Below are 23,105 nucleotides of genomic sequence, written 5' to 3' on the forward strand. Positions count from 1 at the left end.
GTGAACGTGCGTCTATCCCAACACTTTCGGCATCACAGTCGCCCAAAAGAAGGTGCTGCCATCACACCAGAGTGCTTGCCTGTGGTGGTGCCAGGAAGGGGGACCCATGGCTGGTCTCAGGCGGGACCGCAGGAGCAGGGAGGTGCGCACCCCGTCCGGGGCGATGACAACCAGTGGGACCCGGGCTCGTGCTGGGGCTCAAGAGGGATGAGCACGCAATCAGCAGCTGGTGACGAGAATCTGGACAAGGGCATGCGGCCTTGGCAGGGTTGCAGGAGGGCCCGGGGAATGGTCATTCTTGACGGCAACGGACAGGTATCGTCAGTGAAGGTCAGGCAGGGCGGCCATTGGGCCATTGGCCTATATTGCGCCCCACGATCACTGGATCACCAGTAACCAGTTGTCCTTTTACGCCCCAAAACATCAGATAGGCCACGTCGGCCAGCCGTTCACGAATACGGTACATCATCTCGTGCCCTAATACCCTATCACGAAGTCAGGCGTCCTTCAGAGACCTTGATCCAAGCTAGCTACCGACACACAGATAGGCACCGAGGTCATACCTTCATACATACGCTCATACAGTCACACCCCAGCATCAGTACGACCTCCTGCTCACGCTACCACGGCCAGGTCGACCATACTATCACGGTCATTGCTCACTTGGAAATGGCTGCGTGTACGGCACCGGCTGCAGCCACACCTCCTGCTCGGGGGTCACAAGCACAAGGCTCCGCGGCGCTGCCAGCAGCTGCAGGCTGGGAGGCAGCTTGCCGCTGCGGCTGGCGGAGCTGCACAACACACGCGGCTGCACCGTACGACGAATAAGCACGCCAGCGGCGGCTTGCGGTTGAGGAGTAGGCGGGGCGCTGGAAGCACCGGCCGCGGCAGCAGCAGGTGCATGAAACAAGCCGCCGTCGGCAGCCTGCTGGTTCAGACCGCGGAGCGCGGCCACCGCCTCGGCGTGCCGCGGGTGGGCGCCGCGACCATCCGCAGCCGCCCCCACCCGTGCCCCTGACGCCCCTGACGCCCCTGCCTGATGTATGATATGCGCTGGTGCTGCTGGTAAAGTGGAATACATTACAAAATAGCAATGTCGCTCCAAGCGGTCGCGAATATGGATCCAGGGAGTGCCGTACTCGGTCGACGCGGGGACCGGGGACTCGGGGAGGGAGGCGTGAGATGGTGCAGCATTCTGTAAGCCAGCAACCATATAACCCCAATCTGCTGTTGGGGGCAGGGAGGGTGCCAGGGTGGGCAAGGTGGGCATCCCGCTGCTGCCTGCCAAGGGCGCTTGCGAACGTGCGTCCAGGGGGGGGGGGGTAGAATCTTCCGAAACAGACCCCATGCCTCAAATGGATAGAGCTCAAGGAGAAAATCACGAATCCGCTTTCAAAATTGAAAATGGGTTTCTGGGTGCAAAGTTATGACCCCTCAAAGTGGCCGGTCGGTCGGTCGGTCTGGGTAAAAGGGGGATCCATTCTCAAAAGTTGGGGCGGGCTCATCTTTGCAGCGGGCTCATCTTTTCAGTAGGGTTTACAATTAAATTTACAGGTGTGCGCGACAAAATGCACGGTGTTGGGGGGCATTCTAAGGAAGGGGCAAGTAAGCAAGGTGGTCTCGCGGCTGTGCCCACGGGGCGCGTGGGCGTTTCTGCGGGGCTCCAGGGCGTCCTCACAAGGGCTGGTTGTGTAGTATACGTTGCAGTGAAACGTGGAATGCTACGTGCCGCGCGTCGGGCCGGTTTTGGTTGTAAATGACATCGCTCCAGGGCGGGGGCGCATGAGCTTCCTCGAAGCCAAAGAGCGAAGCGTGCAGGTAGCAGGGAACGGCTGCAAAATTGCAACATCGTTCGTAGCGAGCGTGAACGGACACTGAGCAGACGTGCACGTTGTGGGAGGGTTACGCTCACATTCCTTTGCCGGGACGCTTTCTTTCAGCCGCAGAGTCGGAGTGGCAGACCGCGGAGGTACGCAAGGCGGGCAGAACGGTGGTACCGAGTGTATCTTATGAGGGTGGGGCGAGGTGTTGGGTTGGGTAGGGGTGCCATGCCCGGAGCATTGACGGTGGGGTCTTGTGCGAGCACGGGCGGTGTGGCAGGGACGGGGTGAATCATGGTGAATCACGGCCGATAACAACTAGTGCACTGCCGGCGGCGTACAGGCAGGCGAGCATTGCGCGAGGCGCGATGCAGGAGGTACTAGCTGCAGCGCGAGCATCGAAGCAGGTGGCGGAGTACGCGGAAGCATCGCGTGTGAGGGTGGTTGATGGCTGGGGCGACGGCCTGCCTGCGGCCATGGCGGCTGCGGTTCAGGCCCGCGGTGGCGGCCTGGTCCGACTGAGAGTGCGTCAGGACCACGAGGTGGGTGGTGTGGATTGCATGCGGGGGCTGCGAGCAGGGGAGAGCACGTCAGAGAGCTGTCGCTGGGGGGCTGGGGGCCTGGCTGGTGGGGGGAGGGCACAGCTGATTGAGGTCGAGTGGGAGTGGGGATATGATGTACGCGTGGGGTTGTGAGGCCAACGACCTTCCTAGGGCTGGGTGCTGTTATTGAGGCCACTCTCCTGGGTGTGACGATATGCTGTTTTTCATGACAGGTGGTGCAGCGCCAGCGCCGCAGCTGGCGCGCTCGAGCGGCACTTGTGGAAGCGCTGGGGATTGAGCGGTATGACAACCCAAGCTCAGCGGCCAAGCTGGTCCTGCTCCAGGCGAAACCTGGTGCTGTGCTTGCGGACGTGTCGCCGGGGGAGCACATGTGCATGGTGCTGAGCGCGCTGCTGGGGCTACTGGCGTGCCCAGACCTGGAGGATCAGGTGTACAACGAAATCGCAGTGAGTGGCGGGCAGGGGCCTGGGCAATACAGTACGGTGGGCGTCGAACTGTATGGTGATGCCCGTGAAGTGGTGGGGAAGACGGGTCATGACTGCGACCAAACAAGGAGTGACGCTGACACCTTGTCCGGGGTCGGGGAAGCGAGGTGCCGAGGTTTCGGTCTTGAATGGCTGCGGTCCTTCGATCGCTCGGTGCACCTCCGGTTTGGTTTGCAGAGTGTACTGAGTGTTAGTGAAAGACATATGAACCGAAAATACCTTGTTAGAGGCCTACTTGGCGAACATCTCGTCGCAGACAGCGTTTCAACCATATTGTCGCCAGCTAGGTTACACCATTGGAAACTAGAGTGCGTGTCCAGGCCTTTAAAATACGACATTGTGATAAGGGAGGGTCGCGGCACCCGCCCTCGGGAAATGTCAAGGCAGGTCAGGCTTCCAGCACCAGAGTCCCTGTATGTCAATGGATGGATAAAAATGGGGTATGTAGGGGTATGCAAATTGTGCCGGAGCTCACCGGTTTTGGACTCGTGCGGAGCCTCGAATACCCGCCTCGCGAACCTGCTCCCAGTCGTGTTTATGCGGGCCCCCGAGTACAGATTTGCTGGCTTGGTGACGGTGCGATGGCCCACGGTTCATGACTGGGGACGTTGACGGGCTCTGAATGTGTGGTTTGCCCGCAGGGTCTGCTTGCGGGCGTGGAGCTGGACCACGGACGGGCACTGCGTCAGCGCATTGGCGGGAAGCTGCGTGAGGCGGTCGAGGTGCTGGAGGAATACGTGGCTCACCTCCGGTCAATCTCGGACAGCGCGCAGCTCCCAAAAGCTGAGCATGAGCTGCGGCGGGCACAGGAAGCGCTGGAGATGTTGGCGGCACCCGCCGACACAGACGACAGCATGCTGGAGGTGGACACCGTTAAGGTGGTCGTGGACATCATGACTGGGCTGGACGTTAACGTCCTCGTAGTAAGCCTGGTCGACCAGCAGGACCTGGGCGGGCACGTCACTGCAGCGTACAGCCGGACCACGCATGTGGCGCTGCGCGAGCTGGCGGTCTCGGGCGGTGGCGCCCTGGAGCTGCCCTCATGCAGCACTGTAGTGCTGTTTTTTGCGCACAATCATGCAAACTCCGTTCTGCTGGGCAAGGTGGGCGACCAGAAGACGGAGGTGGAGGTGCTGCTGGACATGGCCGCGGAGACGCACGAATGGAGGCAGGGCGGCGTTGTGTCACTCGGCAGCGGTAGGTGGGGGGTCAGGGAATGGGTTGCATGGGAGCACATGGGCATGATGGTCGTGCTTCTGTGGAGAGGCAATGGCAGGGAGCTATGTTGTTGATGGATGCCGTGTGTACAAATGCGGCAGGTGGCGCAATTGGAGCAGCGGCAGTACAGCGCGGGTCTGCGGCTGGCTCGTTTGTGCAGCCGCAGTCTGCTGAGGTTTTGCACAGGTTCGTGCCAACTTTTGTTCCTTGCGCTTCTGTCCTGCAGCGCGCGGCACAATGGGTGCAGCTCAACGAGGCGTGCGTAGGTATACCCCAGACTTAGCACACATGCATAGTATGGGGTACTTCGGGGAGCGGCATGTCGGCATTTTGGAAGATGCCTGGGGAACGGGTCAGGGACAGGCCGGTGCCGGGCGGCTTTTGCATGGATGAACGCGTCAGCTCATTTCGTACTATCAAGTAACATTGGAGTAAGCCGTTGCATAGCAGGCCAGTCTATCAGGATACTTGTCGGCGGACGGGTGACATGTCCACATGTCGGTCGGTCAAAGTGTGTTCCCAAGGCGGATCAATTTGCATAGCGATAGATCTCACCGAGAGCAGTCAATTGGCACCAACCTGACAAAAAACTAAAGGGTTCTGAGGGGGTTTTGGGGGGTCGGTCGGTCGGTAGGTAGGGGGGTCCGGGAGACGTTTTGTGGCATGGGGTCAAGAAAGTTTGTTCCTACCCCCCCCCCCCTGGTGCGTCCGTCCCAACACTTTCGGCATCATAGTCGCCCTGATTAAGGTGCTGCCGTGCTGCCTTAAGAAACGGGTGCTGGGCTGCTGGGGTGGTGTCAGACTGTGCCAGACATAAGACAGGATAGGAACCCCCTGCCTCATTCTGCTGGCCTCTGCTGGGTCAGTAGGCAGGGCGTCGAGAACCGGACAGTGTGGTGGAGCATGTTTATGAGCCAGCACGACCACGCAACTGAACCATTGGGGAAGGAAGTATCGGCCATCTGGGATTCCCGCAATGCCACCGTCATGGCTCACTGGGAACGAAGGTCGCTTGTAAACTATCCACACATCTTTGATTGACGTCATAGTCGCCCAAAAGGTGCTGCCATCACACCAGAGTGCTTGCCTGTGGTGGTGCCAGGCAGGGTGACCCATGGCTGGTCTCAGGTTGGACCGCGGGAGCAGGGAGGTGCGCACCCTTTGCGGGGTTATTGCAATGACAACCCGGGCTCGTGCTGGGGCTCAAGAGGGATGCGCACGCAATCAGCAGCTGGTGACGAGAATCTGGAGAAGGGCATGCGGTCTTGGCAGGGTTGGAGGAGGGCTCGGGGAATGGTCATTCTTGACGGCAACGGACAGGTATCGTCAGTGAAGGTCAAGCAGGGCGGCCATTGGGCCATTGGCCTATATTGCGCCCCGCGATCACTGGATCACCAGTTGTCCTTTTACGCCCCAAAACATCAGATACGGTAGGCCACGTCGGCCAGCCGTTCACGAATACGGTACATCACCTCGTACCCTAATACCCTATCACGAAGTCAGGCGTCCTTCAGAGAACGACCTTGATCCAAGCTAGCTACCGACACATAGATAGGCACCGAACGAAGTAATACCTTCATACATACGCTCATACAGTCACAACCCAGCATCAGTACAACCTCCTGCTGACGCTACCACGGCCAGGTCGACCATACTGGCTATCACGGTCATTGCTCACTTGGAAATGGCTGCGTGTACGGCACCGGCTGCAGCCACACCTCCTGCTCGGGGGTCACAAGCACAAGGCTCCGCGGCGCTGCCAGCAGCTGCAGGCTGGGAGGCAGCTTGCCGCTGCGGCTGGCGGAGCTGCACAACACACGCGGCTGCACCGTACGACGAATAAGCACGCCAGCGGCGGCTTGCGGTTGAGGAGTAGGCGGGGCGCTGGAAGCACCGGCCGCGGCAGCAGCAGGTGCATGAAACAAGCCGCCATCGGCAGCCTGCTGGTTCAGACCGCGGAGCGCGGCCACCGCCTCGGCGTGCCGCGGGTGGGCGCCGCGACCATCCGCAGCCGCCCCCACCCGTGCCCCTGACGCCCCTGACGCCCCTGCCTGATGTATGATATGCGCTGGTGCTGCTGGCGGCTGAGGCTGGGCCCGTGGCTGCTGGTGAGCGAGGCCGGCGGGTGAGGAAGCCGCCGGTGCACTTCCGTCACGGGGGCCGGATGGCAACGCGTGTTCCGCGGCCTCCGCCTCCGCTCCATCATGCCGTGCGGCATCCGGCTGTGGCTGCCGCTGCAGCCCACCCAGCTGAAGGCCTGAGACAAGGTCGCCCATGGGGAAGGCGAACAGCCCAGGCCACAGCAGCTGCACCTGCGCCGGCTGCTGCTGCGACGCATCGAACTGCAGGCACCTCACCACCAGGAAGCCGCCGGTGGCGCACACCTGCATACGTGAGCACATAACTAAGAAAAGTGAGTCGTGCGCCGCGCAAGGGTGTGCACCGACAGACGCTCGCCTGGTCTGCGTCAGCTGGCAGCAGCGGCGGTCAGCCGGCGGTAACCGCCACGCCACCTTGCCCGCGAAGGTTGTCCCCCTCAACTACCTGGAGCGGCTGGTCCCACAGGATGCGCGATGCCTCCTCCGCGGGTAGTCGACAGCGCTGAGCGGGGCTCGTCTGCAGGCGGGGCGTTCAATTTGGAGCGAGCGTGGCTACCGAGCAGCATGAAGCAGTCTGGAGGCATCGCCGTAAGGCATCTACAACAGCATATGCCGGTGGTGCAAGGCGTGGCTTCCGACTTACCGTGCGCACCACCACAGGCCGCTGTCCACGCGCGGGAGCGCCGCTGCCGGCTCCAGCTGCCCCTGCCGCCGCAGGCGCGACCCCATCGAACACCACCGGCCCCACCTCCCCAGCTGACGCTGCCGCCGAGCCGCCGCCGCCGCCTCCACCGCCACCGCACCTGGCCACCAGCGCCCCTAAGTCCACTGCCGACACCTCCAGCTGGAAGTCACACGACCACGCCGCTGCACACACGCCTGGGCCCAGCGGCCGCGCCGCCACCTCCCCATCCTCCACATGCACATCAGCCGCCGCCCCTGCTGCTTCCATGGCACCCAGAGCCGGCGAAGCCGCGGGCGGAGGCGGGGGTGGCGCTGAGGTGGCAGCCATCATGAAGCTGGGGCTGGAGGAGGCCACGAACAGCAAGTCGCCCAGGCACAGCAGCGCCGTGTTGCGCCTGGTCTCGAAACGCGGGTGGGGCAAGGAAACTGGTGCGCTTGGGCGGGCGTGGCCGTGTAGGCGAGCGTAAGCGCAATTGCCCAGAAGCCACCTAGCTCGGCCCCTCGCTGGCACCCTCGAGGCCGTAACCTCCTCTCTAGCCCATTCTCGCAAGCCCCAGCAGTAGCCCTGACCCACATGCCCAACCATCAAAGCCACCAAGCCCCACCCAGAAAGCACGGGTCCGCGCCCTCCCACCTGTCCCTGAAGCCGTGCAGCCAGCGGCCCGCCTCCGCCCGCCGCACCGACCTCAGCTCCACGCCGTCAGACGAGCGCAGCGCCAGCACGCCATGGCGGCCGCTGAGCGCCATGGAGCGGACCGCTGCGAGCAATATAGCATAGTGCACGGGAACCGCGAACATAAAAAGGTAGGAAGGAAGCCATGTTTAGCGCTCATAAGGCATGCCGGATGCGGCAACCTGACACGCCACGCGGCCGGCAGCGACGTGGGTCAGGCGTCGGCAGCTGCGCATGATGACCGCACCTGTGTCTAGGGTTGGCTTGATGATGGCTTCCAGCCGGGTGCTCGGCAGGGTCCCAACCACAGCATCTGATGGGATGCTTGCGGCAGCGCTCGCGGCAACGGGAGCAGGTGAAAACTCAGGTAGTGGAAGGCTCCAGACCAGCACCTCCGCCCGGTAAGCCACCGCCAGCAGCGTCCGCCTGCAGGCCTTGGTGCCCGCAACACCCGCGGCGCCGCCGCTGCTGCTGCTGCTGCTGCTGCTGCTGCTGCTGCTGCTGCTGCTGCGGGCAAAGGACGCAGCTACCCCGCCGTCTTCCTCAACGTCCTCCGCTGTGCCGCCGCTGGCCGGCGAACACATGGAAGCGGCTGCAAGCGCCAGCACCGGGCCCCGCCCGCAGCCCTGCATGGACGGCAGGCGTCCCACTGCGGCTGCGCGGGCCGCGTCCCACACCTGCACGTCCAGTCGCATCCCAGGGCAAGGCTGACTCAGCCAATGGGTGAAGACATGAAGTGACAGCAGTAGCAGCTGGCGACCAGCAGTAGCGGTCGGTGGCAGACCCATCCAGCAAAGGGGCGTATGTCGTGAGCACAACCTAGCTCCCCACAAGGCTGCAGCACGCCGTAACCAGCCAAACGGATTTGGGTCGAGGCTGGACCGCCGCCCTCCATCTGCTAGCCCATATCCCCAACACCCCACACCTACCAGGACTCGGCCATCGGGGTGTCCGGTGGCCACAAAGCCGCTGCCCGGTAGCGACTGCTGATTGTCATGGACTCCGCCGCCGCAGGCCCCAGAGTCACCGCTGTCGCCCGCACACGAAACCAACACATCGAATCCACTGCCGCCGAGGTCTGCCACTTCCCCTGGTGTCACCTCTGCACCCCCGACAGGAGGCTGCAGCTCGCCTGCCTCCAGGTCTTCCGGACCAGCCACGGCGCCCTCATCCTCGCCGGCCCAATCGGCCCATATATTACGCGCCCGAGCCTGGCGCTGCTGCAGCTGCTGCGCCGGCAGCGGCGGCACGGAGGTAACTCGCACTCCGCATTCTTCATCAGCAGCCTCCGCCTCCGCCTCCGCCGCCGCCGCCGCGCGCTCCAGAGGCACGAACATAAGCCGCTGCTGTCGCTGGTCAAACACTACCATTGTTTGACTCGCTGCATTCAACACCACTCGCGAACCCCGCACGCTGTCAAGCCGTCGCGGCATTGACAGCGGAGGCGCCGGCGCACCAAAGGGGCATTGCGCGCACAGGCGATGCTGAAGGCTGCGGACGCCAAGCCACCGCCGCAGCTGCGCTGCAGGCCTACAAACAGGACGTCAATGGGAAGGCCAGCACTTGAGACACGAACACAACTAGTAGGGCCGTCCCTTTTAGCAAGATTGGTGATGCACATACGGTGTGTATAGCATAAGCGAAAAGATGATGTTCAGCGACAGGTCGCGGCCCACCTGCCGAGAATGTCACACCGCGGCTGCAGCAGCTCGCGTATGTATGCATAGCAGCAAGGAGATGCATCCACCTTGCTGCGGGAGGTCTCCCTGCTGCTGGCAAGGTCAGGGTGGGCGGCGGCCCTGTGCTCGGCCTCCAGGAGCGCGTGCCAGAGCAGCGGCGCGTACACGACATCCCGCCACACGCGCGAGACGCAGGCTGACCGCGCCAGGTCAGCAGGTGCTTCCAGGCATCGGAAAACCCCGAAAACCGCGTCAGGACATGACATGAGATCGATGCACGGCCTCTCCACGCTCGATGCTGCTGGCTCCATCGCGGGGCCGTCGCTCGAGAATGCTGCGCGCGTGCCCCTAAACTAGGCTGACTACAGCGACAACACAGGTAGACTGGATAGATCGGCAACAATTGCACGCAGACGACGTTTATGATAACTAACAAACGCTGCAATCCAGCGTTTGACGTTTACCAAGAGTTGCTATCTGAAGTGCTCTAAGGAACTGTGTATGCCAATTAAGAATAACAAATACCGTACAAGGGAAGTCGAGGCTGAGAAGGAGGCTGCGAGAGAGGCCAGCAATCTGTCCTGGCATGGGTCAAGTCTTGGCGGGAAGTTGTGGGCGGTTGGGCTGACGCCGCGTGCCCGCAACGCACGCAAGCTTTTGACCAGCATTCATACCTTTCTCCTGAGGCCCTCACCCCGACAAACAAAAGTTGCCGTTATGCTGGGATGCCGCTCGCATGCCCTACAAGGAAACTTGGATGTCGGTGTCACCAGTCTGACAGGCGCTTTGCATCCTGGACGATCCCGGCGGCTCATGAGCCCCCCGGAGGCGAGGACTCGATAATTTTGCACGACGGTGCCATTCCCGCCAGCTCCCTCTTAAAACGTCGCACAAACCTCTAGGGCTCAGCCCCTAGCCGTACGAGCCTCGGCTCGTGAGGAAGCGCACAACATTTTCGTGTGCGGCTTTGGCTTTCGTTACTAACTTTTTGTAGCCTTTTGCGGGCTCTGTGAGGCTTTACGACTTGGTTCCGACTTGGTTTGGATGGCTTCGGCCTTGGGTGGGTGCGTCGCGCCCTGTTTTCGGCATTGCGCGTTCTGTGGCGGCTGGCCGCGTCTGGGTGGCCGGCCGCGCTCGTTCTGCTCTGTGGTCGCTTTTTGGTTTAGTGTGTGCAGGTTACGGTGGCCCTGGTGGTCGCTCGTGGCCCGGCGCAAGCTTCGATGTTCCGTGGTGCTCCTCGGCGCCTCTCCTCGTGCCGCCTGGCCCGCCGTCGTCTCCACCGGCGGCCTTGCTGGCTCAGCAGATAGTTAGGTTGCGGGTGCCGTTCGTAGCATGGCGGTTCAGGGACCGTTAGGCAGCAGATGACGCTGGTCCCGGGTGTCGGATGTGAGTGCCCGGGCGGCTGTTGCCCGGGCGCCCGGGCGGCTGGTGCGCCTGTTCGCCTCCGGGCGCGCGCGTGCCTGTTTGGTGGGTCGGTCTAGTTCGCTGGTGGGGCGGGTGGAGGGCGGTGTGCCCGTGGCGAGGTGTTGTGGTGTACTGGTGGTTTGGTCAGTTTCCGGCTCGGTTTCCCTTTGTGGTGCCTCGGCACCGACGTTTCCGGACATGGGCCTCCGGGCCAAGACATTGCGCGTCTGTGACGCCGACGAGAAAATGTGTGGTGCTTGCGTTTGATGGGGATGTCGGCAGACCTCTGGCCTGTCGCGCCTTGTTGTGCGTTGGTGCTGCCGCCAAAAGACCTAAACGAGATGAGGGGTGTTACGTGGCGGTGGGGCTTTGGCGGGCTTCGGCTTGGCTTCGACTCATGTGCGTAACACTATGAAGGTCGGCAGCCAACCAGGGGGCGGGTGTTGTTTCTCTGGGTCGCAGATGGCCCTTCGCGGCGTGGGTACGGCGTGCCCCCGCTTGTCGGGCTGTCCCTTCAATTGTAATCCGCATCCATTCCCGGGTTCGTGCCGCTGCCGCTGCACGCATGCTAATACAGGGTGCCGACGCGTCGCCACAGCAGGGGAGGGGGTGTTGGCGCCTCCCCTGCACCAGGACTAGTCAGGCCACATTCGGCTGTGTGCACCCTGGCTGTGCGTGTCTGTGAGACAAGGTATGCTGATAATTGGATTGCGGAAATGCAGAGATACAGGACAAGGAGCTTAGGATTGCCAGGGGTGGGCATAGTTACACAGCACAGAGCCATTAATTAGACTGCAACCCCAGTCAGCTCCAGTCAGGCCTCACTATGCGACACTGAAGCGAACACACCAGGGCCCTTGAAGGCGTACGAAAACCAAACCAAGTCAATGTCCGCACTCCGAATCGACGTCATCCTTTTCCAAGAAACTTGGCTGCGCCCACATCATAACTGGCATAACACATCGGCAGGACAGAGCTAGCGGCCGTTTGCATAGACAGCCCGGTGTCCGCTCGGTCCAGCCATGCACAGCCGGTCATCACAGCACACCTGAACACCACCAGTTAGCCGTATGTCACGCAGCCATACCACTATTATTGCACGAACAAGGAGGTGGCTGCCTTATGGCAGGAAAAGGGCTGATCCCGGGTCGTTATCAACCCAGCCACCTTGACGCGGGCGCCTACTAAGCACACGCCTCTATGTTGGGGGCCTTTGGCATCCCCGCAAATCCGGACGTGGCCGGTTGGGTGGGGTGCACAGTCCGTGCTAACCCGCAGCTAACAAACTAGTCACGTCACTCGCCGCCAATCGACACGTGCACCCTCAGCCCCACGCCCTGCTAGCGCCGTTCAGGCTCTCAGCCCGGCCCCGCCGCCGCCGGCGGCCATGGCGGCCGCTGCAGCTTGATCGGCCGCTCGAAGCCCATCAGCTTCAGCAGGAGGAGCACACGGATCACGTTGGCGGCGGAGACGTCGCGGTTCTGGGGATGGGGAACGGGGAGGAAGAAGAGAGCGCACATGAGCTGTCTCAGCCGTCAACCTGTCAATCAATCCGTCCCCAGTGCCCAGCCGTCCCCGCACATGCACGGTCCTCACCCAGGTCGTCAAGCAGTCGTTGCAGACTTTGACCGACCAGGGCCGCTGCCCCTCCTTCAGCCCCCCAAGCCGCTTGATGGCCATCTCCTGACACCCGCAGTTGTAGCAGGTCTGCATGGTCGGGAGGGTGGGAGGGAGGGGGGCCACACTAGGGCTTCCGCTAAAGCCAGGCATAAACCCAGCGGCCCACCCACCCACCAGCAATTGCAATCCCACTCAACCCACCCACCTTGGAGGTCTTGTATTCATCGATGATGAACACATGCTTGGCGTAGCGCTCACGGAGCAGCTTGATGAGCCGCCCCGTCGGCGCGCGCCCGCCCCTGACGGAGATGGGGGAGCCGCCCTTCCCTCCCTGGAAGGCCCACGAACCCCACCCCACCACCACCTCCTCCTTGGGCCTGCCGCCTGTGAGCTGCTTGGCGACGCGGTGGAGCGCGCGGTCGCGCTGGATGAACGCAGCCCAGCGCTTTCGGCGGAAGGCGGAGAAGTGGTAGTGCCACAGCACGTGCACCGCGCCCCGGGGCCCCGCCTCTGCCTGCCCCGCCGCCTGCCCCGCCGCTTGCCCCGCCGCCTGCCCGGGGCTGTGATGAGCGGACGGGCGCTGGCGGGTCATCGCTCCCCCACCTTTCTCCTCCTCCGCCTTCTCAGCTTCGTCTCGGCGCCGCTTCGGTGCCATGGCTGGTCCGAACGCGTCCACTGGGGGTTGCGCCCGGACCAGGAAGAAAGAGGCGTGAGAGCGAGCCGCTACAGAAATGGACAACGGTGACAGGCTCTTTATGACGGCTCGCCGTCTGCTGTGTCTTTGAAGCACATTTACGACGTACAGAAGTCATACTGCGCAAAGCCATGGCTTGCTTTTCGGGCAACCTCGCGAAAGTCAATTGTCCATGGACGTGCGAAGGCACTTCTCGCTCCGCCCGAATTTTCCCTGCCACCTATTTACATGCAATAGGCATTAACACATACTAATTGCACGAAAAACACGTCCAGAACCATGTACAGAGCAGACTCGCTTCATACAAGCCGCCGGTCGCCTCACATTCACACAGGTGTTGGTCAGGGCAAGTAAACACAAAGGCACATGTCATAGTTCAGGCCGCAGCAAGCTGCGTCAAGCGTCAAATCAAGGTTTAGGTCCGTGACATGTCATGCAGGATGTACTACCGTAGTGCCATTGATTAAAATGCGAGTAGCATGTGTTCCATAGCTCACAGTCCGGTGGATACCATTGCCCGAGCACAGTTTTGAGCACCGATGCGTGGCTCATTTACTGCTGCGGCAGGTAGGCCTGCTGGGGCGGATAGGCCTGCTGGGGCGGGTAGCCCTGCTGCGGCGGGTAGCCCTGCTGCGGGGGGTACTGCTGGCCAGGCGGGTAAGGGTACGCTGCGGGGCAGATTGGGTGAAGTGCACGAGATGTTTGACATATGACCGGGAGACATTGATGACATCTCTGCACAGCACATGGTAACCACGGTACAATACGCAAGGTACTAGGATTGAGTCGCGCAGCAACAAGTCACCGGCAGCCGCAAACTTACGCGCAGGCACCGCCACCATCTGCTGCTGGGGCGCAACGGCAGGTTGCTGCTTGTTGAGCTCAACGCCACCTACACGACAGTCATACGCATGTCAGCGCACAATGTGCATGAACTATACGAGTGCCTGGAACTAGGCGCACGACAGCGCAGTAATACAAGCCCCCCCTGCACCACCTAGTGCGCGGTCTGACCGCCGCTTACCGGGGCCCAGGCCACGGATCTTGCACTCGCGGTACTCCTGGCACATGGCGCACGGCGAGCACCAGCAGGTGAGGCAGCAGTCCGTGCAGCCGTCACCTGGAATGAGCAATGAAGAAGCGAAGTCAGCAAATGCGGGTTGTGAAGTGCATTGTGCTGGGAAGTCGACGTGTAACTTATACTACAGGTAGCACATGTTTGTCGAAATTTCGCGCAGCCTGCGTTGTGGCATGCCGTAGTCTACCATGAGAAAGCACGACTGACCTGGGATGCCGTACTTGGCGCGGAGCCAGCCGCGCGACATCATCTGAAAGCACGCACATGGTAAACGATGTAAGGAAATCAATGCGCATGGATGGGACCCGTGCCATGAACAGACAACAAGTATGTGACACCTCACCTGCAGGATGCAGGGGCATCCGATGAACGTCATCCCTACATAACAACGGGATGCAGTGTGACGGGTAAGATGTTGTATGACAAGTGTGCACTCCAGCAACACCCGCAGCAAGCTCAGATAATGCCATCTCTCATGTTTCTTTGATATGGCCACTGTGTAAAGCACGCATGCGTAAATTCAAACACAGGATGGGCGTCAACGCACAGCGCCTAGTGACGAGGTACCCACCGCGGCCATATCCCCTGCTGGTGTCCTTGGTGACCGGTCACCACAACCACCACGCTCCTGTAACCCACCGAGGTATGCGCAGCAAGCACCGACGCAGCTTCCACCGCAGCAGACGACGGGGGGCATCATCTCCACCGTTGTGCCATACATGCAACAGCCACTGTGGGTGGCGAACACGGCGTCACTTTCTCAGGGGACGCCCGCGGCCATCACAACGGTGTGATGCAGGCGCGACGTTACGACCGTACCGACTACACTTCGTTTAATGCAATCTGGGCCTCAACGCTACTCACCAGCACCATGCGTACACTGCAGAGCGGTCCGCCCAAGCAGCCGGAGAATATTGCAGCAACAGGTAGGCAAGATACATGTCAGCACGGGCGTCGAAAATGTGACGCGCGACTTATACATCGCGCATGGATTGGTTTGTGTAATATGTGCAGCAATCACGTCGGGCGCAGCAACCGGCGTCTGTCTGCGTGCGAGCTGCGACCCCCCACCCGCTGACTCGCAACTCGCTATGATCAGAACGTCGTAGACCAGCGTACACACGCAGCCTATGCAGGAGAACGGCGTTGACCTCTATGCGCTGCAGCCCGCTCGTCAACATGGCTGCCTCATTGGGTGGGAAGTCCATGTCAGGGCACCAGGACACATACTCACGGCAAATTCCGAATCCGCCAGGCGGGGCACAGCAGTCGCAGAAGCCTGGATGCGCAGGGCAAAGTTTGGGCGGTCAGCTCACCTGCCCAAGGACAACAAGGCACGCTATTTGCATCTAATAGTTAAATTGTGAGCAGCTTAAAGCAGGCGACAGATCGCTGCCGGCACCCAAGCCGGTGAACGGGAAGGCCAGCGCGGAACTGGTCAGCGGCGAGCCACCTTCCTCACCTGTCGACCAGGAGCTCGGGGCAGCGGGAGGCATCGCCATTTTAGGAGAGCTTGCACTTACAAAACTGGCTGAAACGAGAGTTCAAAGGTCAGCGAGCTCGAAGGCGTCCCTAGCAGCTGGCAGGTGAAGGATATGCGTTTCGTCTAAGCTTAAAAGTTAGAAAATAGATATTTCTACAAGCCGGCAATGCACGCGCCACGGACAGTATGAAATTCAAGTTGGGTGCGCATGCGAGCTCATCTCGGCACCTGCGAACCTGCCGTGCTCTTGGTGGTCCAGACCAACTGGGCCGACTTGCTGGTAACGTACAACTTACAGCGCTTATGGAGTGGTGCCATCGTGGATCACGATTTCATGGCTGTCGAGCACGGCTGTCGAGTGTCGCGCCCCCTCTAGGTGCCCGCAGCTACTTCGCGCAGCGCCTTCGCCGCACGGACAAGATATGTGGTTTCCCCTTGCAAGTGGGTTGAGCCCACGCCACGTCTCTAGTCTGAGGCCGCAAGCGTCTGCCTCATCTCCCAGACATAACTGGGTAAGGCTGGGGACTGGGGTCGGTTCGTACAGGCACGGCCCGCCATGCGTCCAGCCACGTCCCGCTGTCAAGCACAAGCACAGCCAGCAACCAACCAAACAGCAGGAAATCCTCTAGCCACAACACTCCGCACCGCTGCGGCCTACAACATACTGTGCGGTGCTGTGCTTGCCAGCAAAGACCGCTAACCCGACAGAGATTTGCCATGGAGCGTTGCATCAACCCGGGCGTGGCGGCAGGCGGGCGCACAGCAGCGGAGGGAGCGGCAACGAAGACGGTGACCCGTGACCAGCGTGGGCCCCGTGGCGGGCCGGGCCGGGCACCCGGGGACAAGGGCATCGTGGGCGTTGATCCCGGCAACTACCTGCTGGCCTGTGTCAGGTCAATGCCAGGCTTCTCACCGCACAGCTACAGTGGCCGGCCACGAGCCGCGCACGTCTGGCGTGGCCCAGATGGCCAGGCTCCTGGGCCTGCCCAGCCCCCACTGCAGCGACGGCGGAAGCGGTGGTGGCGACGGCAACAGCGGCGATGGCAGCGGCAGCAGCGGCGGCAGCAGCGACGGCGTCGGCGGGGGCAGAAACGGAGGTGGCGGCACAAGGGGGGCGGGAGGTGGAAGGGCAAGAGGCGAGGGTGGCGGGGCACGCGCCTGCAGACGCATCAGCGTGCCGTAACAGAACGGCGCCGCCAGCAGCGCGCCTGCTTTACCCGCCTGTCTGGCGCTGGCTACCGCCACTGCACAGGTCAGACAGGCCGTCGGCTGTGGCAGCAGGCACGGCTAGATGAGCAGCCGGCGCTCAAGCGCTGTCAAGCGGGGATACCCAGCGCGCGGGTGGCGTCGGCAGCTGAGCATGAGCTGCGAATACGCTACCTCTACTCTGGAGGTGGCGTGGACGCGGCGGCGGCTGCCGGGTCTGCGCCTGCGCCGGTGCAACCGTACGGGCTGTGGCACCTGCTCCGTTTCTACCGTCAGTGAGGCCAGCGGCGGTGGCGCCTGACTGTCCATGTGCGGACGCAGAAGATGGGGGTTGAGGGGAGGGGGCCAGCAGATGCATCCACACCAACTGTATTGCGCTGACGCTACACCAATGCCACGGGTACAGGTGCTGGAGCACACGGCGCAGCAGCTGGCTGGTGGAAGGCCCAAGGAGGAGGTCATTGTTGGCTGGGGCAACGCCAACACTGGCTATGGCGGTTGCATCAGCAGGTTGGGGCGGGGCCCACACCGGGCACTGCTCCGCCTGCTGGTGGACAAATACGCGCACCTGGTGGTGTACGTGGACGAGTTCTACACATCACAGGCAAGATGAGAGCAGACGGGTTGGAATGAGTAGACAGGTGGTCGGGTGGACAGGATGGGGCTCGTGTACAGGTGGCCGGGTAGCCAGCAAGGTTCACACTGTACTCCTCCCCTCCCTCCCCAGGTGTGTGCGAAGTGCGGGCGGCGCTTTCTCGGCGACGGGCAGCGCTGCCTGCAGGCGGTCGTACCATAGGGGGGCTCACGTGCTCACCAAGTCCAAGTGTGCAACCACTGCGGGACGGTGTGGGTGAGTCTACTTTGCGGGCGGGCGGCTGGCTGGGTGATGGCTGGGTGGCTGGGTGACGGCTCAGTGGGGCTCAGTGGGGCCCAGTGGGGCTCAGTCGTGGACTCAGTGGGGCTCAGTGGGGATGACACGTGGATGACACGGCTCAGTGGGTGAGGGCTCAGTGGGGCTCAGTGGGGCTCAGTCGTGGGCTCAGTGGGGCTCAGTGGGTGATGGCTGGGTGACGGCTGGGTGATGGCTCAGTCTTGGGCTCAGTGCGGACGCACTCACTCTACCCTTCCGACGGTGCAGGGACGTGACGTCAACTCCGCAACCAACATCCGGCACACGCTGGTGGAGATGCTGCTGGGGCACAAGCGACCTGCATCGCTGCAGACTGGCGGCGGCGGCGGCGGCGGGGGCAGCGGCAGCGGCAGCGGCGGCGGCGGCGGCGGGCAGCAGCGGGGGCGCGTGCGCGCAAGTGGTAGCGGAGGGGGCGGGAAAGGCCACGTGGAGGAGGAGAGCGAAGCGCCGCCCAAGAAGCGGCGCAAGCGCGCAGGCTGAGGAGCCGGCTGGTGTCTAGGTAGCGGTCCGCGGTGGGGCTGGCAAGGCATGTGTAGCGGCATGATAAGTAGTGCGGCTGTTGACAACTGTGCTGCGCCTGGCTACGGTTGGCTCTGCTGTGGCATCGCCAGCGCTCGTATCTTCCTTCGTTCGGAACGAAATTTGCCACGAAAGGCCTCTGGCGGCCGAAATTTTTTTGATCTTGACTTGAAATTTCGGGCCAAAACGCACGGGATCTTGGGGGGACTTTCGGCCAACAGACGAAGACATTTTTGGGATTTCGGCCACTTTCGGCCGAAGGACAAGGGGGTTCCACCGGCTACTCCACGGCCGAAACCTGCTTGGCATGTGGTGAGAAGACTCAGAGGGCTGTATGCATGTATCTATGGGTGTTGAGAGTGAGGTTGGGTCGGCGGGAAGCAGGGGAGGAGTGGACGTGTCGTGTCGGTGTTGACATCTGAGAATGTTCATTATCGGGCATTCATTACTTCACTGTTACATTCCCGTGCAAATGGCGTCCGCCGAGATCGCTGACACCACCGCACACGAACCGTGCGGGTTGGGGGCGGAGCCCCCGGAAAATTTTTGGGGGTGAACGAAGCGGCGCCAGCAGGGGTCGTATCTTGTTTTTGGGGTAATGTCTAGCTCCAGACAAAAACGGCCGGATGGCCGCCGTCTTTTGTCTGGGCACAAGGCGGTTTGGGGGCTTCTCCGTAGGAATTCGGACAAAACCCGCCCCAAACCCGGGCCAACAAAGTCTCACCCCAGACATTAGCCCCCAGGAGGAATGTCTAGGAAACGGCCAAAATGGCCGATTAATGTCTGGAGACATTAAGATAGGAGCCCTGGGCGTGCCCAACCTCTGTGGGCAGGCCGCAACGCACGTCGGGCCGCCCCCGTTTCTTGCCGCTCCGTTTCTTGCCGCTCCTCACGTCGGGCCGCCCCGTTTCTTGCCGCTCCGTTTCTTGCCGTTCTTGCCGCTAGCCCTGACATTGGCGATGCGCTCGGCGAGCCTCGTGTCCGTAACTCAGAGGGCTGTAGCAGGCAGCGGTGATGCTGGTGATGCTACTGCCGTGGGTGGCGGTAGCAGGCCCTTGCTACTGGTCCGGCCGGCGGCGGTCCCCAACACGGCGCTTCGTTTCGACGGTGGACTGATCGGACTCGGCGGCAGTGTTCACGGTGCCGGCGCGGCGGCGGCGGCGGCAAACGCCAGCGGCAGCGTTGCTACCAGCAGTCCCGCGCCGTCAAGCATATTGGCCAGCGGTTTTTGTAGCGGAGGCGGATGCCGTGGCGGCGGCGCAGCCGCCTCGGCCAGCAGTTTTGGCCGAGGCACCGTTGAAGGAGAGAATGCGCTGGGTGTTTCGGAGCCCAGGGCGCCAGCCTGTTTCGTCAACCAAACGAAGCCATTTTGAGAAATTCGGCCACTGACGCCGCCCCTGCCTTCGTAAGATACGAGCGCTGGGCATCGCGACTGCTAGATAGGCACCTGGTTTGGCCATGTGCCTGTGGAAACCAACCCCGGCTATGTCCGGGCGATGAGGTTGTTCGGCCTCAGACTGTGGAGGGGCTCAGCCCCTTTTCCCGTGACCGGGGAACACATGTCCCTTGCGCGATTTTGGACCGCTACTTGATACGCGCCAGGCTAGACTCCATTCGGTTGACACGGAGACGATAGGGGGCTTCACTATGTGCGTGCAGCATGCAGCATGTGTGCGGTCCGAACATAACCACACCGTCGCATCAGCCTGCATCAGGTTAACTTCTTTGGTACACCCCGCAAGCTTGGCTGCAAGCTGGGCAGAACATTAGCAGCCCCCACCACCGAGATATGCAGCCGTCTTACTGAAACGCTTGTAGGTTGCGACGGCCGTGTGTCGGGCCCGGGTCAGAGGATGAAGCTGAAACAAACACAATCACATAACGGCATCAAACTATCATCAACAGATACCGTACTACCAAGTCCACGTCCGTTCCTGCTTCGTCCTAGAGGTTTCCTCTTGCCGTGTATTATATGTAAGGCCACTATTCGCCTACTTACAAAGATCCACTTACGAAGCGATGCGAACGCCAAGTTTATTCCCGCAGCGTCGCTCCATTTCTACGCCCCTTGCGCGAAACGGCAGATCTACAGGGCTGTGCATTCCAAACCAGCCTGCTCTGCGTCTGTCGCTGTCGCCGGTGCATACTGCATCCGCGCACACGCGTCCGGCAGCCGTCGCCCGTGCGTAGCCTTGCCCGGCACAACGTGCTGCCTGAAACCCTTGGATGGCTTACTGCTTGTTGGCCGGCGCCGCGGGGTCCATGGCCTGCGGCGGGGGCGGCCCGCCCATGGCCACAGCGGAGCCCTTCTCCACACCGCCTGTTGGCATTGTCAGTGATCAGCAAGCGGAAACCCATGATCGTAATTTGTTGACATGCCGGAGGAAGGCTCATCAAGTGTGCTGGCAGGTGGACACCATGGATCGTCCTGCATGGAAACCCTTCCGGCGTGCCCCCAGTAGCGCGTGCCTAGTGATAAGGGGACGAGGCGCCACGGAATGCACCGCACTAGCCAGCCGGGCACCCAACCGATTGATGGAGACTGGGACCCCTAATAAACACGTGCAGCATCGCATACCGTGCTGGAAGCAATACTGGTTCGCGACCCATCCTGGCGGCATGGCGCGCACTGCTTCGTGCCTTTCCCCCCCTGGAGCATGCTGACTACCCACCGGGACCCAGGCCGCGGATGTGGCACTCGCGGTACTCCTGGCACATGGTGCAGGGCGAGCACCAGCAGGTGAGGCAGCAGTCGTTGCACGCGCTGCCCGGGATGTTGTACTTCATCCGCAGGTGGCCGCTGCGAGCGAGCAAAAGGGAAAGCACCAAGAGCACAAAGGGCAACGCCGTAGGCGGACTTCGCGCGAAAGGGAAAATCCCATGCTGGCCTGGCACCGTGTGCTTTTAGGCGCGTACTGTCATAGGAAGCCTGTAGTGAGTCCAGCTTCAGGGCGCTCTTTTGTCGGCATCGTTTGCGGACTGCACTACCCACGCATGCCTGCGCGAGCCCCCCCCCACTACGGCCCCAAAGGCACGACCGCACCGTGACGGTTGCCTCGGAAACAGCCTTTTGGATTGGTCCAGGCATGCTTCTTTCGAATCGTGCACGGCGCTTACTACGAGCACCCCCCAGTAACAAACGGGGATGGCATACATGATGGGATGGAACGATCCACCATTTGGGCGCCCTCTTACCGGGCCTGCATCTGCAGCACGCACGGCACGCCCAGTATGGAAAGGCCGTACATGGCACAGCAGGAACCCTGCGGGGAGACGCGAAAACTGTCAGGCATCAAAGTGCGCCCACGCCCATCCCGGAGCATAGTCCTGGCTGCAGAAGATTCTGCAAGTGTCCATAGTGCTTGGACTGGCAGGCTGTGACGTCCCAGCTCAGCAAAAACTGTTCAGAGCCGCACATGCGGTCAGGTCAGCTGCGGTCGTGAGCAACGGTCTAGTTGAGAGATTGCAGGACTTACCCCGCAGCTGCCGCCGCAGCAAACGGTCGGGGGCATCAACTCTCCATACTTGCCGTACATGCAGCAGGGGCTGCGAGGTGTGTTCAGGGAGGGGGCCAGGGGCGCAGTCTCTGTTTACGTTGCGGTGTAGGGACGGGGACACGACAGGCAACGCCGAAACATCTTCCACATTGCTAATGCGCTGATGAGAGAGCTGATGACCCTTCTGAACGTCGACAACCCTCTCCAACCACCAACTTAGTCCATCCGGAGACGGGGCATTTTGATCTGTCCCAAAATGAGCATTCATCGCTACACGGCCCCCTTGAGGTTGGCTCGCCACCGCAACCCTGCGGTACTCACCACAGGCACGCCAGCACTGTCCGCCCATTCCGCGGGGAAAAGTGGGCGAAGTCGAGGTCGAGACAGCAGGGCAGAATGAATCAATACATATTGAGTGTAGAAATAGTTACACGCGCGTCTCAAGCAAAACTCCCGAAATATGGTCTGGAGTCGAAGGGGTGGGCGAAAGCGATACTAGATACCCGGATGTCGCTGGCTGCTTAGATTAAGCAAATTCCGTGACTGTGCGCCCATGCCTCTGAATGTACGCACGCGCTGCCAGCAGCCGAGCCCGTCCTCCAGACCACTGTCCCCCGCATACGATAACTGCGAGCGCTTCTGCGCCTTTAATTTACTTACGACAAATGCCACAGCCGCCAGGGGGTGCACACCTGCACGCGAGCGGCGAGGCAGTGCAAGACGTTAAGGAGTCCCCTGGCGCGAAACGCACGTAGCAGCTTCCTGATTGCCACTAGCTTACCAGTCGCACATTCCCGTGGACCAACTGTTCTGTGCAGGAGGAGGCATCGCCATTGTTGCTTTCGGATGTTGTATAGGCTCACGAAGCGCAAGGGGTGTTGTCAACGTATTGCTTTAATATGATGCCAGACCAAGATCTGAAATAAGCTATGCACACGGTGGCGCCCTTCCCGCCCATGCGGCCATGCATGCGCTGGCAAAGATTGTCGCACTCGCTCGCACTCCGCCCTAGTTTAGTCAGTTCTGAGGCAAGCGCGGATAAATATGAGGCATAACTAAGCATCGACCAGCCTGGCTGTGGGACGCGGCGGGCGCCTTCTTCAACTTGCCAGTCCTCTAACCGCCACAGCCCCGGCGTAACAGCCTTCCCGCCCGTCACTGCGGACAGTTTTCCGCACGCCCGCCGCCACCCCGATCCCAATCCCCAAGTCTCGGTCCCAATTCACACCCCTGCTACTCCAATCCCCCAAGCCTGGGACGCTGCGTCCGATCCACGCAATCCAAATGGGTTCATTTCACATATACATCCCCTATCCCACTACACCACTACACCCCCACACTCAATGCTTGCGATTCCAGTTCTTCTTGTAGCACCAGTGGCAGAAGCCGCACACGTATATGATGGCCGCCGTGGTGCTGTCGCACCCTCGGCACTCGCACCCGCGGCACTCGCCGTTTAAAGCCAATGCCCCA

At 61.6% G+C, this 23,105-nt stretch overlaps 5 protein-coding genes across 8 annotated transcripts; 1 reads left to right on the forward strand and 4 right to left on the reverse strand.

Moving 5' to 3' along the window:
- Nucleotides 1-284: 284 nt before the first annotated feature.
- CHLRE_17g737752v5 (uncharacterized protein) lies at nucleotides 285-1,120 on the reverse strand. Its single transcript, XM_043072583.1, has one exon. The coding sequence runs from the start codon at nucleotides 1,079-1,081 to the stop codon at nucleotides 653-655; it is 429 nt and encodes a 142-aa protein (XP_042915042.1). The 5' UTR covers nucleotides 1,082-1,120; the 3' UTR covers nucleotides 285-652.
- Nucleotides 1,121-1,370: 250 nt separating this feature from the next.
- Nucleotides 1,371-5,116, forward strand: CHLRE_17g737800v5 (uncharacterized protein). Its single transcript, XM_043072584.1, has 6 exons — nucleotides 1,371-1,605; nucleotides 1,819-1,969; nucleotides 2,164-2,362; nucleotides 2,596-2,829; nucleotides 3,510-4,065; nucleotides 4,188-5,116. The coding sequence occupies exons 1-6, from the start codon at nucleotides 1,569-1,571 to the stop codon at nucleotides 4,367-4,369; spliced, it is 1,359 nt and encodes a 452-aa protein (XP_042915043.1). The 5' UTR covers nucleotides 1,371-1,568; the 3' UTR covers nucleotides 4,370-5,116.
- Nucleotides 5,117-5,377: 261 nt separating this feature from the next.
- CHLRE_17g737850v5 (uncharacterized protein) lies at nucleotides 5,378-9,740 on the reverse strand. The gene is made up of 7 exons (XM_043072585.1): nucleotides 9,219-9,740; nucleotides 8,472-9,072; nucleotides 7,790-8,219; nucleotides 7,504-7,627; nucleotides 6,829-7,264; nucleotides 6,631-6,702; nucleotides 5,378-6,470 (listed from the first exon to the last, which is right to left on the reverse strand). Exons 1-7 carry the CDS (start codon nucleotides 9,485-9,487, stop codon nucleotides 5,754-5,756), a joined length of 2,649 nt encoding a protein of 882 aa, XP_042915044.1. The 5' UTR covers nucleotides 9,488-9,740; the 3' UTR covers nucleotides 5,378-5,753.
- A 1,634-nt stretch (nucleotides 9,741-11,374) lies between these two features.
- On the reverse strand, nucleotides 11,375-15,670 carry CHLRE_17g738000v5 (uncharacterized protein). Of its 4 annotated transcripts, XM_043072586.1 has the most exons (11): nucleotides 15,480-15,670; nucleotides 15,236-15,296; nucleotides 15,108-15,145; nucleotides 14,882-14,897; nucleotides 14,657-14,748; nucleotides 14,361-14,395; nucleotides 14,225-14,267; nucleotides 13,964-14,059; nucleotides 13,763-13,831; nucleotides 12,849-13,607; nucleotides 11,375-12,332 (listed from the first exon to the last, which is right to left on the reverse strand). In XM_043072586.1, exons 1-10 carry the CDS (start codon nucleotides 15,517-15,519, stop codon nucleotides 13,492-13,494), a joined length of 606 nt encoding a protein of 201 aa, XP_042915046.1. In that variant the 5' UTR covers nucleotides 15,520-15,670; the 3' UTR covers nucleotides 11,375-12,332; nucleotides 12,849-13,491. The 4 variants fall into 4 exon arrangements, with proteins under 4 accessions (XP_042915046.1, XP_042915047.1, XP_042915045.1 ...); XM_043072587.1 differs by lacking the exon at nucleotides 15,108-15,145 and having other exon boundaries at nucleotides 11,375-11,714; nucleotides 13,187-13,607; nucleotides 15,252-15,296; XM_043072588.1 differs by lacking the exon at nucleotides 15,108-15,145 and having other exon boundaries at nucleotides 15,252-15,296.
- A 4,072-nt stretch (nucleotides 15,671-19,742) lies between these two features.
- Nucleotides 19,743-22,520, reverse strand: CHLRE_17g738050v5 (uncharacterized protein). The gene is made up of 7 exons (XM_043072590.1): nucleotides 22,414-22,520; nucleotides 22,293-22,324; nucleotides 21,954-21,969; nucleotides 21,612-21,681; nucleotides 21,331-21,398; nucleotides 20,808-20,935; nucleotides 19,743-20,455 (listed from the first exon to the last, which is right to left on the reverse strand). Exons 1-7 carry the CDS (start codon nucleotides 22,422-22,424, stop codon nucleotides 20,367-20,369), a joined length of 414 nt encoding a protein of 137 aa, XP_042915049.1. The 5' UTR covers nucleotides 22,425-22,520; the 3' UTR covers nucleotides 19,743-20,366.
- Nucleotides 22,521-23,105: the final 585 nt, after the last annotated feature.

The sequence above is a fragment of the Chlamydomonas reinhardtii genome, chromosome 17 (genome assembly GCF_000002595.2).
Source record: "Chlamydomonas reinhardtii strain CC-503 cw92 mt+ chromosome 17, whole genome shotgun sequence".
NCBI classification, from domain to species: domain Eukaryota; kingdom Viridiplantae; phylum Chlorophyta; class Chlorophyceae; order Chlamydomonadales; family Chlamydomonadaceae; genus Chlamydomonas; species Chlamydomonas reinhardtii.